At 38.8% G+C, this 19433-nt stretch overlaps 1 protein-coding gene across 5 annotated transcripts in view; it reads left to right on the top strand.

Annotated features, from left to right (window-relative positions):
- TUT7 (terminal uridylyl transferase 7) overlaps positions 1–19433 on the top strand; it is a 72751-nt gene that overhangs the window by 13027 nt on the left and 40291 nt on the right. For all 5 annotated transcript variants that reach the window (XM_006139843.3, XM_014592568.2, XM_014592555.2 and 2 more), the window contains exons 6-13: positions 155–243; positions 2711–2762; positions 4092–4161; positions 4949–5075; positions 6570–6689; positions 13676–13828; positions 16639–16819; positions 18176–19281. In XM_006139843.3, the coding sequence (XP_006139905.1) occupies positions 155–243; positions 2711–2762; positions 4092–4161; positions 4949–5075; positions 6570–6689; positions 13676–13828; positions 16639–16819; positions 18176–19281 (1898 nt within the window). The remainder of the gene's footprint in view (positions 1–154; positions 244–2710; positions 2763–4091; positions 4162–4948; positions 5076–6569; positions 6690–13675; positions 13829–16638; positions 16820–18175; positions 19282–19433) is intronic.

Genomic DNA, 19433 nt, shown 5'->3' on the forward strand with positions numbered 1-19433 from the left:
ACTTTTTCCCTAAAGGGCCACCTGCTCCTGTCCTTTGTTTGTGCCACACTAGAATACAGTTTTGACTTTGTATAGTTTTTCTGAAATAGCAGTGTGTGGTTATAACTTATGAGAAATTTTATTTATGGCTTCTATTCATTTTTTTTTTTTTTAGATTGTTCTCTGAGATTATACGGGTCATCCTGTAGCAGATTGGGTTTCAAGAATTCAGATGTAAACATTGACATTCAATTTCCAGCCATTGTAAGTACAAAATGAAATGTTGGCAGTTTTGGAGTAGTATGGAAATTCTTTCAAATGTGAGCTGATATTAATATATTTTAGATATTTGAAGATACTTAGATACTTTAAGTGTAATGGCAATACCTTATTTTCCCTTTATTTTTATGTCTTTTGCCCATATTGAGTTTCAGAATATTTTTAAATACTCTAGAGATATTTTTTTTTTTTTGAGAGGTTTTTCGCTGTAGGGTGCGTGCGCTCGCCAGACAGACAGAGAGAGACATAGAGACAGAAAGCGAGAAATCACCCCCCAGGGGGGATGGTCACGCCGCAATCCCTTCTCCTCCATTCTCCTCTCGGGATCTTGAGCACACACGCACACGCACCCGGCATGAGTTTTAAGCTACCGGGTCCGGGACGCGAACTGCAGTCAACTACGTGGGAGTCCAGCAACATAGCCATTACGCTAACTGCTGGTTCCCACTCTACAGATTTTCATACTTATTTTACTTTATAAATATTCCATATTTCCAACACTAGTTTTCTAACCATGTGAATCTAATGCAGGTATTTGGATTCTGTTAATTTGAAAAGATTAAATTCTTTATAAAAGTCAACTTCCCAATGGCAGGAAAGGAATTCATATTTTAGATAGAGTAGCTAAGTAAACATTTATGACCTGAAAGCTCAATTTTCTCCTTTGTTTCTTTTTTTTTATACACCCGTTTGGTTCATTTAGCAATAATCACACCTCAGGTAAACTATTGGCTGTGCTACTCCTACTGTGCTAAGCTAAATACCTATTTTGTTAAAATAATTATGCATTTAAAAAGGACTCATACCTCGTCTGGATTTCTAGTTCAGTCATGATTCAGAAAGGTGCTGATGAGTCAGAATTTAAACCTGGGAAGCACTTTAGTAGGTAGTCGTTTCATCCATGAGTGACTTCCGCAGGCCAGTGTACAGTCTATGCCCAGTCTCTTGGTTTACGTGTTAAAGATATAGCATGCCCAGTCTCTTGGTTTACGTGTTAAAGATGCAGCTTCTTTTCTCGCTTTCTGTCTCTCTGTCTCTCTTTCACATGCCCTATAGCAAAAGCCTCTTCAAAAAAAAAAAAAGATTCTGAGGCTTTACCCTAATGTTTTATTTCACAATCTCTTGATTCCTTGCTCTATCTGACTTGTATAGCTAACTAGTTGCTTTTACTACATTTTTACCCTTAAGTTCTTTTTTCCCTGCTTGTGACAGGGAGAGAAAATGAGAGAGCGAGAAAGAGAAGGAAAGAGAAAAAACACACTCTCCCCACCCCCCAGTGGGGCCTGGTCACATGATAATCCGTTTTCCTCCAGTTCTCCATCTTGTCAGGATCCTGAGTATGCACATGTGTCCCAGTGTGTTTTTCAAGCCAATAGGGCCAGGACTTAGACCTTTTTCAGCCATGTGTGATCCAACTTTTTCTGCACAACCCCTAGCAACTGCTAACAGGGCTGGCCCAGCCTTAGATTCTAATGATTGATTTACCAGCCAAAGCATTTGTTTTGATCTGGTGTCACACATTCATTTAGCAAATATTTACAAAATACCTGTTTTAAGGCAAGCACTATACTAGATTCTGAGGGACAAACCTCTATGTTCCTCTTTCATGGAACTCAGATCTAGTGAAGGGGAGGGTACTTACCTGTATAATTATTATAATGAGAGCTGTGCGGGAAAATGAACTTCAGTGATACAAAACAATAGGACTGTGTGAGTGACAACAATCATGAAGGCCTCTTTGAAGAGGGAAAAGTTGAAGCTGAGCTCTGGAAGATTAAAAGGAGCCAGTCCATGGGGGTAAATGGCAAAAGACTGTTTCAGACAGAGGGGAAAGCATTTGCAGATACCCTAAATCAATAAAGAGCTGGGCATATTATAGAGCTAAAGGAAAGATGTTGTAGGTGTGGTGGGACCATAGATTAGGATGGAAAGGTAAGCTGTGGCCCAACCTGCGGAATCTAATAGGCCATGGTAAAGAATTTGATCTTAATGTCAGGGCACAAAGAAGGCATTGAGATCTGAAGGGTTTAGTTCATGACTTTGGTCATGGGTTTGGGTTCCATTGTGGAAAAAGGATTGGAAAAGGGCAAGACCAACCAACACTAGAACCAGTAAGCCGTCTGTTGCAGTAGTCTTGCAAGTGAGATGTAGTATTGTTAAGACATTTCACAACTTCAGCTGCTGTTCAGGATTTGCTGAGGGGCTAATCACCTCCAGGACTCATTAATCAGGAGTCAACTGTGGAGTAGTCTCTTTCACCCACATTCGGCTTCTTTTGGAACTCACTTGTTTTGCACTGACATGTGCACCACACAATGACTGATTTCTGTACTCTGGTACCCATGTGCATTCCTAATTTGAAAACAATTCGGGGAACTTCAGGTGCCTTTGTATTATATTAGACAAACAAAAGTACTTAGGGATTATTTCTTGTATTCGTTTTATTTCCTAGATGTCTCAGCCAGATGTCCTCTTACTTGTTCAAGAATGTTTAAAGAACAGTGGTAAGGCCAAAGTACACATTTTGCTTTTAAATTTTTCTTTTGTCTGTAAGTTGGATATATCTTATTTTGAAAATGAAGTCTTTAAAAAGTTCATGAAAAATACCTACTATAAAAAAAAAAAAAACGGGGGACCAACAGTTAGCGTAATGCCTATGTCGCTGGACTCTCATGTAGTCGACCACGGTTCGAGTCCCGGGCCCGGTGGCTTAAACTCATGCCGGGCACGTGTGCGTGCGTACCCAAGATCCCGAGAGGAGAATGGAGGAGAAGGGATTGCGGCGTGGCCATCGCCTCTGAGGGGTGATTTCTCACTTTCTATCTCTCTGTCTGTCTGGCGAGTGCACGCGCCCTATAGCAAAAACCTCTCCAAAAAAAGAAAAAAAAAAGAGGATGGATTTTAAGGTTTTCTCTTTTTTTGCACCAAAATAGCTGGTACTCTAATTCTGCTTTTCTATAGAATTTTCTAAGTCTTTTAGCAGGAAGTCATATTTTATTATTTATGAGTAATAACAAAAGCAAAAAAAACCAAATGCTCTCAAATTATTAACTATAATAGTTCATTGAAATAATAATTTTATAAGTAAATCTTTCAGCTTAATGAAAACATCACTATTTGTAACAATTAAACGAGCCCTAGACTATGACTAAGAAATGCAAAATATATAAAATTTATTATTGAGGGTAAAACTAAAGGATAATCAGCTTAATTCAGTGTAATAAGTTTCATTTTCTGTATAGTGAAATTAATCATAAAATCAGTATTTTACAAACAGTAGATAGGGTTCCCACCCTGACTCATGCATCCTCAGCTACATGTTCCCATGCAGGTGTATCAGTTGTCTAGTGTAATGTCCACTCTAGGGCTCTGTGACTTTTTGTACTTTACATAGACCTCATCAGACTGCCTCATGCCTTGAATTAGTCCTTACATTTTCATCCTTTTTGTTTTGGTTGACGAAAAGATTTAAACATTCATTTTATCTTCAATCAGTACCTATTTTGACACTGAACATTTTACTAGCTTTTGCAGCAATTTTATTTTTAAATGTTCTATTCATATTTCTAATTACATTACTCACATAATACTTAAATGTTCTCTTCCAATGATGTGGTCATTTCTAGTGAGGCATTAGCTTTGCAAAATAAAAATTTTAATGGGCTTACTTGACTCTTGGGTACATATTTTTTCCTTTCAAGTTATTTCAGAACTTTATTTAGTAGTGGTCTTTCAGAAGGTTGAATAGAGTAAGTCACAGTTGGTCCTTTTTCTAGTTCTGTTTTTAAAAATTGCTTTAATTAACATACTAAATATTTTTCTTCTTTCCTCAGACTCTTTCATTGATGTCGATGCTGATTTCCATGCTAGGGTGCCAGTAGTGGTATGCAGAGACAAGCAAAGGTCTCGGTTTCTTTACGCTATTTATTTATTATGTATGAACTTGCCAAATGTACATGTAACTTTACAAAACCTTAATGTCCAATTACTAGTATCAGTAAACTTCTTATATGAACATTACACATGCTTTGTCCTAGCGTTTTCCCTATACTTTTGGCATTTGATGCAAGAGAGGAAATTTTTTTTACTTTAAAAAGAATGAAATTCATGAAAGGAAAAATAGAGGAGGTGGCATTTTGACCCATTTTAACTAGCGTCAAAAATGTTTTAAAATTGTTTATTTTTTGGATAAGCAGCCTTATCAAATAGTTACTTGTTCTGATGGCCTTTGTTTGCCATCCACGTTAGCAGTGTTTGTGGTAGTATTGAGTAACAGAGTGACTTTGCCGGGGTGACTTCCTCCATCAGTGCTATAAATGGATGGTTTGCGGGCTGTACCGATTCTTCATTAGGCAAATGCTTGCAGCCTGTACAAAGATGAATTGTGCTCCCATTCAAAACATTTTTCTTATTTGCGCCTCCCCCCAAATAGTTTTAATATATGAAAATACAAAGTTCTGATTTCAAAAAACAAAGTTTACTCAGAAAATGACTATTGTATCTTTTTTCTTTTTCAAACTGACTTCTTAAACAACTCAGGAAGACTTAGGGAGTTTTTAACCTAAGCTTTTTTATTTCTAAGGTATTTGTTATCAATGTAAATTAGTGTTGGTGTAAGATACCTGACACCTGTGTAACACTTTCTCTTTCCCCTCTTTTCCTTCCTACCCTCATCCCACACCTCCACCAGTGGTCTCCTCTGTAAAGTGAGTGCAGGAAATGAAAATGCTTATCTGACAACAAAGCATTTAACTGCCCTCGGAAACCTAGAGCCAAAGCTGGTTCCTTTGGTGATTGCATTTAGGTACTGGGCAAAGGTAGGTTTGAGTTCTTTAAGTACATGAATGTATTTTGTCTATGCATCTTTTGATTTTTACTCAGTTAATTTAATCTTAAACATTTAGGTGCTTATTTCTAGACATCAAAAGAAAAGACATCTGAGTATTAGAATAGAAATTTAACCTATACAAAAGAAAAATTCAACGTTTCTGTTTCACTATAATATTGCTGAAAGATCAAAATGATTTATAATGCTTATTAAAAATCAGATTTGTGGGCCAAATCCCAGGAGATGTGGCCCTAGAATTTGCGTTTTAAGTAGTTTCCCTGGGTGATTCTTAGGCATTGGAAAGTTTGAGATAAAGCTTCTCTTATCATTTCCAGTAATGAATACAGAGACTTCAAAAAATGAAAGACACTCTTCTTATTTACATTTCCATAATATGTTAAGCATAGTTTTAAAATATAGTTATGTTTTAATTAAGTTTAGTTTCTGGGATTATTAGAGGGCCAGCACGTGGCATGGTGTGATGGCAGCCGGATTCCACATGCTGACTGTGCAGTTCAAATTTCGGATCCAGCAGCTTGAGAAACACGCTGGGCACATGTGCATGGGTGCCCAAAACCCCAAGAGGAGAAGGGATTGAGGCATGGCCACCCACTCGGGGGGGTGCTTTCTCATTTTCCCTATCGCTTTCTTTCTGACGAGCGCACACATCCTATAGAAAAAAGAAAAGAAATAAAATTATTAAAGAGTATCCTAATTCTCTGATAAGCATTAGAGCATCAGACATTACCAAAATGTAAGGTTACATTATGATCATGAAATTGAGATTCTTCGTGTGTGCTTTATGGGAAAAGCTCAAGTTTTACTGACTAAGATGTTGCAGTAACAATAGATAGCCTTGTGTCTTGGCTCCAAGATGAACGGAGGTCTTAACTGGGTATGTTGATAATTACGATAGGCTTTTAAAACCATCTCCTTCTATATCATTAAGTAGGCTCTGGGTTTTTTGTAATTTCCATTGTGCTGATAAATTTGCCCACATTCCTTCCCCAAATTGCCTTTGTGGTTAAGCCATGCACTTGTGAGGCTGCAGTTTAGGATGAGAAGACCATTGGACTGAGCCAGTGGCTTGCATGTGAAACCATCACTTTTACTTCGTTAACATGTATTTATTGTAGATGTCAAAAAAATGAAACAGCAAATAATATTTTAGGGACCTCCATGAGTAAGCATAGTTAACAGGAATAAATATTTGAAATTGAAATTTTCACCCAAAACCACAATATGTGGTTGCTGCAAAAATAAGAGGAAGTTGTATGTCTTGTCACTGCTGTTTTATGCTGAGCAAGCCGTGTAAGTTATGACACACACAGGGATGAAGTTACGGGCTTAGCCAAGTAACATAAATAAATTGATGTAAGCAGGTAAGGTATGACACACACAGGGATGGAGTTATGGGCTTAGCCAGGTAACATAAGTAAGTTGATGTAAACAGCATGCTTATCCCCTCTTCTCTCATTTGTAGCTTTGCAGTATAGATCGTCCAGAAGAAGGAGGCCTGCCACCTTACGTGTTTGCCCTGATGGCCATTTTCTTTCTCCAGCAGAGGAAAGAGCCCCTTCTGCCTGTGTATCTAGGATCATGGGTACAGATTTTTTTTTTTTGCTTATATATCTGACACTGATTTTATTACAGGTCCATAATTAGATTTTGCATAATTTTAAAATCCAGAAACCTAGCCAGAATCTATTTATTCTACTAGTGTGAATATTCATACCTTTCACTGCTGAAATATTATGTGTTAGGTTACATACTGCTGTCCTACACCCTGCTAGGGATTTTATTACCTTTCTAGACTGTAACACTTCTTCATTTTTTAAATGCATATGGTCCTGGGGGTTTTAAACAAGAGCCTGTGAATCTGAATTAAATTTATTATTAGAGGCATTCTTTCTTTGAATACAGTTTTCTAATTTGATTGATACTTGAATTTATTTATCACCTCCAGGCTAACTACAAGAAGCATTTTGTTCACTGTAACTTGCTTTTCATTTTTAGTCTTTTATTTCTCTCTATAACCTGTACAATAACAGAAAATATAAGCGTTGAAGTTACTCCCTGTACCACAAGGTCCAGAGCTTAGTAGACATCTCTTGAATAATGTCTTGGTATTATGAGAGAATTTCAAAAAGTTCCTAGAAAAATCGGGGACCAGCAGTTAGCCTAATGGCTATGTCACTGGGCTCCCACGTAGTCGACCGCGGTTCGCGTCCGGGACCCGGTGGCTTAAAACTCACACCAGGTGCGTGTGCATGCGTGCCCAAGATCCTGAAAGGAGAATGGAGGAGAAGGGATTGCAGCGTGGCCATCCCCCCTGGGGGGTGATTTCTCACTTTCTGTCTCTCTGTCTCTCTCTGTCTGTCTGGAGAGTGCATCCATCCTATAACAAAAACCTCTCCAAAAAAAAAAAGTTCCTAGAAAAATAAAATTACAGATTTATTTTGGCACAAAAATATTTGAAATTCATGCATGGATTTTGCATAATATACATTTTCCATGAACTCTTTGAAGACTGCTGTTTAAGGTGAATCAGACTGGGGGCCAGCAAGTGGCATGTTATTTAAGACACTGGATTTCCACATGACCAACCATGTTTTGAGTCTCAGGGCTGGTTTCTTGCTTCCTCACTTTCCCTCTTTCTTTCTCTCTCTCTCTGTATGTCTCTGGCCAAATTTTAAAATAATAACAAATAAAATTTAAATAATTCCTAGAAGAAGAAAAGATGAATTAGACTTCAGAGATTTGACCATTCCTTCTTTATGGATCAATTAATGTTGATTTGTTCAAATAGTAAGATTTAAGTCATCTGAGAGAGTCCAGTCATTTTATTCTCATTCTCATGAGATACTTTATTTTCAATTTCTAGCTGTTACCTGATTTACTATTATGTATACACTTATTTTGAGTATATATCAAACAAGTATGATTATAGGGGATTTTTTTCTTTACACTTAATAGACTGAGAATTAAGTGATGACTTTTATCTGGTAGGCCCGGAGAATATAAAGTGAAGTGGAATAAGTCATTTATATGCTGTATCCTGGCATAAGGGATTACAGTATATTTGGCATCTTCGTTGCCTAAAATACCTCTTTTTCTGCTTTTGGTACTGAAATTAAAAAATTCAGAGCCATGAGAGGATATCTCTACCAGACTATTTTCCCGGTAGGAAAAAGATAAAGTCAACCCTTAGTTGATAAACTGAGTTGGTAATCCCTTAGTTGACCCAAAAAAAGCCTTTTCTACCAGACCCAAGTAGAAATCTGTAAGTCTTTGAAGTTTTTGTCTTGATTCAAGAGACAATTTAGGATGGAACCAAACCAGTTGGACTCCTGTACCTGAAAGACCTTGGGGCAGATTGGGTATATTGTCTGTCTCACCACCATCCTGCTGAGAGATCTGCTTTTTCATGTGACCTGATCTTCTCTAAGTAGAAGATCTTTGTCATTGACGTGAGGGCCCAGGGAAAAAGGATTCTCGTGGGAGTCTCCTCAGGATGTGCTTACCAGTAGTATGAATACACTTTCCTGTGGTCACTGTATTTTATTATTTCCTCAACAGTGATGCTGGTTCACTGAAGGAGGCTTTACTTATTCAGAGTTTAATGATAAAAACAGGCATGTGGTGATCAAGCTGTGGATTGAATAAGGCAGACTCTGGCCAGCGAGACAGTATAGTGATTAAGGTAGCCAGATCTCACATGGCTAATAACGCAGTTCAAGTCCTGGCTCTGGTCACTTGAAAAAAACACCAGGTGCTTATGTGTATCTGCCCAGAATCCCAATAGGATGGAAAAACGGAGGAGAAGAGATTGCAGTGTAACTCACCCTCACCCTATTCGAGGGTGCTTTCTCCCTCTTGCTGCTGTCTCTCTGGTAAGCACACTCCCTCTCTGGCAAAATTTTGTATGTTATTCCTCATTTATGCCAGATATTTTACATACATTATTTCTGCAGAAAATCCATTGAGGTCCTCATAATTGTATGTATAAAGTTATTCAAACTGTTAATTCCTTTAAAATCTGTAAAGCCCTGGGTATAGAACCATTGTATTAGATGCTGGTGGGAATACAAAAATGATAGACTAAACTCTCTATTGAGAGATTTAGAGTGTCTCTGTGCTTCGCTCTGCTTTCTAGAACTCTTTAGCCACCTGTCCCAATTTATTCAGATTTCTTTCATGTTGGAGACAATTCTTTCTAACCTTTTACTCCCATTCAGAATTCCCATTTTAGTATCAATTTTGACATGATTAAAGTTAATAGTTACACAAGTGATGAATAGGTTTAACCCTGTCTTCTCAGCGTCTTTTACCATACTACTTTTATTTGTTTCTTAGCAGATGTTATTTGGAATCTGCCTTATTTTGCATTACATAAACCTAATTGTTAGCAAACGGTTATGTACACTTTAGTAATACCACATAATATTAGTTAAGACCAGAAGGCAAGAGAAAATGTAGTAGTTCCTTTTCCCTAGGTGAATTGGACCCTCGTAAAACCCATAATGGTTAGCCTCTGATAAAAGCCTGCCTCCCAGAGCATAGAATGCACTAATAAGCCTATTTCAAAATAACTATTTTTCTTTCACTCAGTCACAAGCATTGGGGGATTCTTCTCTGTTAGCCTTCAGATCCTGGTAGGGTTCCTAGAGAAAAAATTCACAAAAGTTTTGGAGAGGAGGTTCCTAAGAACTCTGTCAAACTCTTGTCAAAAATGATGCCAGCTGTACACAAACTCTTAGAAAACAAGATAGTAGAGATCATAAGCCAGAATTATCCTGATCCCCAAACCAGACAAAAGTCATAAAAGAAATGAAAACTACATACCAATATTCCTCTTGGGCATGGATACCAAAAACACTTATCAAAATATTGGCAAATCAGCTTAGAAGTATGCAGAAAAGATATTAATAGACAAAGTTGATTTAGCTCTGAAAAATCAATAGAATTCACTGTATAAATAGAATACAGGAGAATAGCCATACGATCATCGATAGATGCAGGGGAAAAAGACACTTGACAAAATTCAGCACTCATTTATAGCAAAACTCTGTGAACTAGGAATAGAAGGGACCTTCCTTAATCAGAAAATAGCCATCTATGAAAATATCTGTAGCTAAAATCGTACTTATGGGGGGACTACTGGATGTTTTTCCTGTACCATTGAGAATCCTCAAAATAGTAGAAAACAGCTTCTAGAACTAATACAATTATTAAGATTATAGGCTACAGAATATATAAAAATCAATTGTACTTTTTATATACTAGCAGCAATTTGAAAATGAAGTTTAAAAGAATTCCACTAACAGTATTACCAGAAAGTATACACTACTTAACAAATTTAACAAAAGATGAGTAAGACTTCTAAACTGGAAGTTGCAGAACATTGCTGAGGAAACAAAATAAGATGTAAATAAATATTGAGTTATATTAAGTCTCTGAATCAGAGGAGTCAATATTACCATATGTTGTGGTCATTTGGTTTTTGACAAAGATGCATGAGCAATTCATTGGGGAAAAGGGAAGTCTTTTCAATAAATCAGGCTGAAAAAATTGAATACCCATAAGGGAAAACTGAACATTCAAATGTACCTCACAGCATACCCAAAAAGCAACTCAAAATGAATCAAAGACCTAAAGGTAAAAAGTAAAACTCCCAAAAGACAATGTAGGAGAAAATCTTTGCAACCAGGATTTCTTTTTTTTTGAGAGGTTTTCGCTATAGGGCGCATGCACTCGCCAGACAGACAGAGAGAGACATAGAGACAGAAAGCGAGAAATCATCCCCCAGGGGGGATGGTCACGCTGCAATCCCTTCTCCTCCATTCTCCTCTCGGGATCTTGGGCACGCACGCACACGCACCCGGCGTGAGATTTAAGCCACCGGGTCCGAGACGCGAACCGCGGTCGACTACGTGGGAGTCCAGCGACATAGCCATTACGCTAACTGCTGGTTCCCGCAACCAGGATTTCTTAGAGCACTAAAAGCATAAACCATATCCATGAAGGTATGCATTGATTAACTTTAAAACTTGAGCTTTTCTAAAAATAACTGCTAATTAAAAAAAGAAGCAAGCCACTAGATGAAAGAAGAAATTGAATATGTATATCTAACAAAGAAACAGTCACCACACTATTATTTCCTAGTTTCCCTTAAAAGAGCTTTTCTTGAGGTAGCAGGTGGTGTGGTGGTTAAGGGCTCTGGACTCCACATGGCTGACTGCAGTTTGAGTCCTGGACCTGGCAGCTTGCTATTTTTCTTTTCTCTCTCTATCTCTCTCTCTCTCTCTTTCCCCTCTCTCTTTCTCTCTCTCTCTCTCGTTCACTCACTCACTCTGTCCCTCTCTGGTCAAAGTTAAATAATAAAGTTAAATAAAATAATTCTTGGGAAAAAAAAAGAAAGAGCAGTTCTTGTAGTCAGTCAGGTCTTTACTGAACATTTGCCTTGGCCAGACACTGTTCTGGGAATTAGAGTTAGTGTGGTGATAAAATCTTTGTCCTCAAACTTACATGTCCAGTGAGATAAAACAGATTGATACATACATATCAAGTGGTGGTAATTTCTCTGCAGTAAAGTAAACCCCGGTAAGAAGGACAGAGAGTGAAAGGTGGGGAGCTTTATAGGAAAGATATTTGAGCATAACCCAGATAATGTGAGGGAGAGTAGGCTGTGTGATTGTTAGGGGAAGCGTGTTCCAAGCAGAGGGAGTAGCAGATGTCAGCTGAGAGCCAGGGTAAAGATGGGTCCGAGAGGGACCAGCAGTTAGCATAATGGCTATGTTGCTGGACTCCCATCCCGGACCCAGTGGCTTAAACTCACGCCGGGCACGTGTGTGTGCGTGCCCAAGGTCCCGAGAGGAGAATGGAGGAGAAGGGATTGCGGCATGGCCATCCCTCCTGGGGGGTGATTTCTCGCTTTCTGTCCCTCTGTCTCTCTCTGTCTCTCCGGTGAGCACACGCTCCCTATAGCAAAAACCTCTCCAAGAAAAGAAAAAAAGGTGGGTCCAAGGAGGAGCATACTCTCTTGTCTCTCCCTTCCTGACAGGAGAAAGGAGGAAGTCAACTTTAAAAAAAAAAAAAAAAAAAGAATTGGCATGTACTTAATTCTTATTTCCCCCACCCCTTTTTTCCCTTCTTGAACAATTGAAGTTTTAGAACAGAAGACCAGATGACTGGGCCTTTCTTAGGTAGGCCCTGGAAAGGCCTGGATTGCATCTTGAATGGAAAAGGAATCATCTGAGCACGCGGTGTTTAGGACTGTCTCCACTGAACCAGGGGAGCAGTCTGTCATGTGTCAAAATCCATTCGGGAAGGTGATGCCATTCCCACACTCCAGCGTACCTCCTGGCCTGTTCACTCACTATGAAATGCTGCAATAAATCTCATGATACATTAAAGAAACCTGCTCAGCCCTGTTCACTTCTCAGATTGTTTGAACCTAGACCATTTTCTTTAGTGTTAGCATTGAGAACAAATAAAATGTACCATTAGAACATCTAATTTAATTGGGATTAGTAATATTTCAGATTATCTCCTAACAGGGATCTTATTTTTGTAATTGTATCTCTTATCAGTATCTATAGTAGTAATTTCTTACTTTTTTTAAACTTTTTTTTTTTTTGAGAGAGATTTTTGCTATAGGGCACGTGTGTTTGCCAGAAACACAGAGAGACAGAAAGTGAGAAATCACCCCCCAGGGGGATGGCCACGCCACAATCCTTTCTCCTCCATTTTCCTCTCGGGATCTTGGGCACATATGTACATATGTCCGGCTTGAGTTTAAGCCACCGGGTCCGGGACGCAAACCACAGTCGACTACATGGTAGTCCAGCGACGTAGCCACTACACCAACTGCTGATTCCTTTTTTGAACATTTTTTATGTGCTGTATATTCATAAACTGATACTGCCTGTTATCTGAATGTCTTTCTGTTAATTATTTAATATCACAGCTATTCCATGAAGGCAATCCTAGTGTTATTCCTTTTATAAGAACCTGACACCTGTACCCAAGGTCACATAGCTAGTACTAGAGGGAGCCAAGATTTGGGCCCAGGCACTTTTACTTCTAAACCCACGACCTCGCCCACTAGGCCATGTGGCCTTCTCTCATAATATTTACTAAAGGGGCCAGCAGGTGGCGTGATGGCTAAGGTGCTGGGCTCCCACATGACCTACTGCGGTTCAAATTCCAGACCTGACAGCTTGAAAATCATGCCAGTTGTATGTACACATGTAACCAAAATCCCAAGAGAAGAATGGAGGAGAAGGGATTGCAGCATGGCCAAGTCCCCCCCCATGGAGTGATTTCTCACTTTCCATCTCACTCCTCACTGGCGAGCACACATGACCTATGGCAAAAGTCTTCTTAAAAAATTTTAACTTTCAAAAATATTTTAAAGTTGACAGATATCTCAGCAATATTCTGTCCAGCTTGGTCTTTTCAATGAACAGTGAGGATGTGTTCATTTCTCATTCCTCCTAGGAGTAATCATTTTTGTATTACTGTTATTTTTTAAATAATTTTTAAATTATTTTGTCTTATAAGAGTACTTGTCTAAATTTTTTCTAGGTGGAAGGATTCTCATTAAACAAACTAGGGAATTTCAGCCTTAAAGACATTGAGAAAGACGTCGTGGTCTGGGAATACACCGATAACGCTGCAGGGGATGCAGATGCAGTGAAAGAAGAGACACCAAAGGACATGCCGGTTAAAAGGGGACAGGTCCGTTTTCCCTCTTTCTAATGCTGCCATCTGTTTTTATTTCAGTTTTCAGTTGTGGAGTTTATGAGTTAACCAGTCTTCCTCTCCTCTTTTTTTTTTTTTTTTTTTTTTTTACTATCTTAACTATTTCATGTCTGTTTTACTTCCTGGTCTGTTCAAGTCCCTTGACTAGACAAGTAGTAAGAAAACATAAATAAAAAATTTAGATAACTAAATCCACAGTTATTTATATGGTTTCTTTTGTGTGCAGGGTCCTTTGAGAGATGTGGAGAATTCAGAAGTAAAGCCTTATCTCTTTTCAGAGACCTTAGATCTTAGATGGTATTAGGTTTAAATATATGGAAAGTTAACTAACTTCAGACTACTGAAATAACAGTGACTGAGTATATGATTTAAAGTGTTGATCTCACACTGTTAGAGAAGTGCAGGGGAATTTATGCACAGAGATAGGATTGCCATGAGAATTTTTTTTTTGATCTGTGCAAAAATAAATAAAATAAATTAAAAATCTGTGCAATGTAATTATACATACTACAGTAAGAATAGGGTTCTGTCCCAAATTGGTGGGTGGTCCCTGGCCCCATGGTCTTCCCATAACCTTTCAGGATAAAATCACAGTGACGTCTACAAAATAACTGCTAAGATCAGGAGTCTGATCCCAGCTCTGTACAAAAGTCCTGTCATTCTTCTCATCTGTGGTTTACTCATACCTGAAATAAGGAGATAGTAGTGAATCATAGATTCTGCAGTTGTGTTTCCTAGAGTCCTTGAGCACTGAGGGGAGGAGGCAGGTGGTTTAAGCCTACCCTGCTGTCACCAGAACCGTACCACTTTTGCCTCTTTTCTCCTCGGGGATCAAGTAGTGGATAAAAGCAAGGCTGTGGACTCAGAATATGTGAGCTCATGTCCCAGCTTTCTCCTTCCTGGCTGTGTTTCCTTGGGCAAGGTACTTAGTCTTTCTGTGGCCAGTTTCTTCCCTACAAACGGGGATAATTACTGGTACCCTCCCATAGGGTCACTGACTTATAGAATGCTTAACTCAGTGCCAAGCATGTGATAAGCACTCAGTAAATATCATCTGCTATTTATTTAAAATAAGTGTTCTCTACTTAACAAGAAGTTCAAATACCAGTAGTCTAGACACTTCAAAGTTCTCTTAAATTCCATGTTATGGTATTATCAAGTCATTTCAGTGAGATGCTTAAAAATCCTTTGTAATGCTGACAAAGGTTCTGGATAAACAGGTAAAAGCCTAATAAGGCTTTTAGTTACTTGGGGAGGTTGGGTTGTGTCCTCATTTATAGTGTTTGGGACCTAGACAGCTTCCATTTCAAACAGTTCTGCCTTGTAAATCCACCAGAGGACAACATCTTACTTGACAGAACCTCTGTGGTTGAGATTTAATGATTAATAAAATACCACACCACTGGTTCTGAAGCTTGATACACATAATCAAGTGTGGTCAGAGACTCATTTGTATACATTAGAGGAAAAAAAGGAAAACAACATGAATTACAGGAATAACGTGGAAAAAAGCTGTTGCTGTTAGTCCACTTATTCCTTTATTTTTGCAGCGTTATGCTCTCTTGAGAGATTAATCATGCTGCCACTTACGAAACTGAGTGAGCTCTAGATACTGAGGAAGTCGCACGTGGTATAAAAGAGCACTGCGCTGGGGCCTAGAGACATTCTGGCTCTGACGAGCAGTGTGACCTTCTGACAAACCGTGGACATCTGTGGGGCTTCAGTTCCTTTTCTTGTAATTTATGAAAGTTAAACTAGATTACCTCTTTAGAGCATCTTACAGATGTGACATTATATTGCAGTGATATATGGATTTCTTGTACTGAAAAAGACTATACCTAAGTGAAAGAATACAGAGAACAACCAAGTCTGCCAGATGCTTTCCCTTGTATCTCGTTTAATCCTCATAACTATCCTGTGTTATAGGTGGTTTCATCCCTACTCTGCAGATAATGGTAGCGACCATTTTTTGAACACTGTGTGCCAGGCACTGTGCTAAGCACTTACAGACACTATCTCACTCAGTCCTCCCAACAACCCTATGAGGTGGGTACTGTTATCCCCATTTTTCAGATGAGGAAACCACGGCTTAGACAGATTTTAGACCTTGACCAAGATCCTCCACAGCTAGCACATGGCAGAGTTTGGATTTCAAATCTAAACTGGTCTTGATTCCAAAGCGAGCTCTTAGCCACTGTGCTGTACTGCCAATCTGAGAATAAAGATGCTAAATCATAAGGTAATTAAGAGCTGCAAAGTAGCAGAATCACTATTCGGATCCATTTTTTTCCATCTTAAGTATTACATACTTTCTGATAAATTACCTCACAATATGCTCCAACTTGTCAAAAGTTTATGGACTAAAAAACTAGTATCCATTTCAATTATCAAGAGTTACTTGACTTTAAAACTATGGCCACTGGCAGATTCAGCATGCTTATGTAGCTTTTCAAGGCAGTGAAAGGAGTGTTCTTCCTTTTCCTCTATGCCTGTATCTACTGTCCATTTCGGTGTGTCTGTAACTGTAGAGGTGCCCCCTGGCAGCATAACAGGAAGAGCTCAGTGCAGAGAGTATTAGCCCATGCACAGTCCTCTCCACCTGTTCCTATGATTTCAAAATCAGGAGTGCTGTCTGGTAACATGAAACTGGCCTTGCATATTCCTGTGACAATGATTAGATTTTAAGGTTTTCCAAATTTTTTAATTAGATTCTTGAGTGAACTCTTAATTTTCCAGATTCTGTTGACATCTGAAATAATCTATATGTTTCTCTTTGCTATTAATAGGTGCCATTAATATTTGACATAAAACACCAGCCTTCAGTACCAGTTGGGCAACTCTGGGTGGAACTGCTGCGATTCTATGCTTTAGAATTTAATTTGGCTGATTTAGTGATAAGTATCCGTGTCAAAGAGTCGATATCACGGGAATCAAAGGATTGGCCCAAAAAGCGCATCGCCATTGAAGGTATCTCAAAATGTTTATCCTTCATTCCTTTTTTTTTTTTTTTTTTGAGGTGCCAGTCTAATTGCATGCTTTTTATTTCAGTCTCTTTTCAGTTCCTACATGTATGGTAGGCCTGACCTCAAAAGTGAGATAGTTAGAATCTTGCATGTTACAATGGGTCATTCTGAGTCTAGGCAGTTTACTCTGTTGTTGAAGTCTGAGCAAGTAGAATAATGGCTGGCGAGGTCCTTGCTTTCTTGGTAAATTGCTTAACAGCTTAAACACTTATAAGTTTTTCCTTGTGATGTGCGAATCCCCCTTTTCTCTTTACTATACTTACTTCCAGAGTTTTTAATTCAGTCCTTTCTTGAACTATTAATGTTATTTAGTTTTGCAAAGGTGAGGAAAATACTTTTTCTAGTGAAAAAGATAACACTCTTAATAGGATTCAATTCAAGTAGAAGGAACAGATAGTTATTTTCTAAATATCTGCAGTAACATTTAGAATTTACTTATTGAAATACCTTTTAGTGAAGGCCCATTGAACTGAAACCACTGTATCAAATACACTGATGTGCCCTGTTGGTGTCCTTAAATGGACTCGTTCTTCTCGGTTTTACAAAGTCAGGAGGTTGAAACCTCTCTAGAAATCTTAATTCTCCTCCTTTAAATAACTTAAAGAACCTCCTAAATGGAATTCTCTTATTTTTGCTTGATTTTTTTCAAGCTTTGTGTTGCATAAGAGGGTTTTTTTTTTGCATTTTGCATAAATTCTGTGTGCAGTCGTGGGGATCTCACATTTTCAAACCCTCCCCTGCAGTTTCTCTGGCTCAGCTCTTCTGGCCAATTGCCTAACCTGCTGGAGTTCTAGGGGAGGAGAAAAGATTGAGAGAAGTGGTGTCTCCTCCTGGTGCCTCCCTCTCGCCCCTGAAATTCAGGCCAGCCAATTCAGTGATGGGGCTTCCCAGGGCAGAAGAGTGGAGGTAAGCTCGACACACCGCAGGGCCTGGCTGAGTGGGGAGGCAGCACACTCAGCAAAAAGCCCTTCAGGAAGACCTTACTTCCTGAGGGTGCCAGAGCCACACTGAGGACATGTTTTCTACCCGTGCAGTCACAGAGCACTATAGGGAAGGGGTCCTGGTTCTGAACAGTATGGGTTCTCTTCCTAGAGCAAATATTGCAGAAAACTTTGCTTTTTGTTCTTATACTGTATCTTATTTCCTGCCCCCTAGTTGTTTTTTTTTAAGTACATAAGCTACATGATAAATTGACTATTGTTTGTTTGTTGTTTTTTTCTTAATCTATAGTAGACTGAATTTTTTTTTAAACATGAAATAGAAATGTATAATTTGGTGGAATTTTTTGTTGTTGTTGCAGATCCCTACTCTGTTAAAAGAAATGTGGCAAGGACACTAAATAATCAACCTGTGTTTGAATATATACTTCATTGTTTAAGGACAACATATAAATATTTTGCTCTTCCACACAAAGTTACAAAATCCAGCCTCCTGAAGCCTCCAAGTACAGTTCCATGTATTTCAGAACATTCTAAAGAAGTAGTAAATCATAATCCTGGTGTCCAAGTAAAAGATGGTAAACTCCAAAACTCAGTTTTGGCTGCAGGTCCTGGTGCTGCCAGTTCAGCAGCAGATGCCTGCAAAGCACAGCTGTTTACTCTGAAAGAGACTACTGAAAGCCTGTCAGTGGAGGAAACTGGAAATGTGCACAGGAGCATCCACCTGGAAAACTCAGACTGTATCCAGACAGAAGCCAATTATGATGTTTCTGAGGTTGTTGAAGTGCACCATCAGGAATCAGAAAGTAAAAACAAGGAAGAGGAAGTTAGAAAGGAGGACAGACATCCATGCATTGCTAATGATCAAAGTTTAAGCACTGGCAAACATGGAGATCTGGTCATCTCTGAGAACACACACAATAATGAGACAGACAGCACTTTGGATTTAGAAGGCCTCCAGAATCCTACAGCTAAAGAACATGATGGATTTTCTACTTTAGATGACAAGACTGATGTTGATGAAGATGGTATAGAAGGTATTGACGAGGTAGAAGACTCTATAGACCACTTTGTCCCTTCCATACAGGGCCAGACATCAGAAATCATTCACTCTGATGAAGAGGAGGAGGAGGAAGAGGAAGAGGAGGAAGAAGAAGAAGAAGAAGGAGAACGCAGGCACACAGTTAATCAAGGGGAAGATGAGAATGGCATTGCTAATGAAGATGAGTTAGACAACACCTACACGAGGTCAGGGGATGAGGATGTCCTATCTGAAGAGGATGATGAATTTGGTGAGCCTACTAAGTATGAAGACTTGAAAGAATGTGGAAAACAGGTAGATGGAGCTCTACTAATGGAACTTAATAAAATAAGTCTCAAAGGAGAAAATGTATGTGAGGAAAATTCATCCATGGAGCAAGCTGATTTCTTCTATGAATTTAATAAACTAATCTTCACCAAAGGCAAGGTAATCAGTGTCACTACTAGACATAGAACTAGAAGATGTTAAATAATATTTTTTAATTGCCAGAGGGCATGTATGCTTGCCAGAAGGGGGGGAGGGGACATACCACCTGATGGGGTGTAATCATACTGCAATCCCTTCTCCATTCCTCTGTT

Source organism: Tupaia chinensis, unplaced genomic scaffold (genome assembly GCF_000334495.1).
Source record: "Tupaia chinensis unplaced genomic scaffold, TupChi_1.0 Scaffold000007_1, whole genome shotgun sequence".
Lineage (NCBI taxonomy): Eukaryota > Metazoa > Chordata > Mammalia > Scandentia > Tupaiidae > Tupaia > Tupaia belangeri.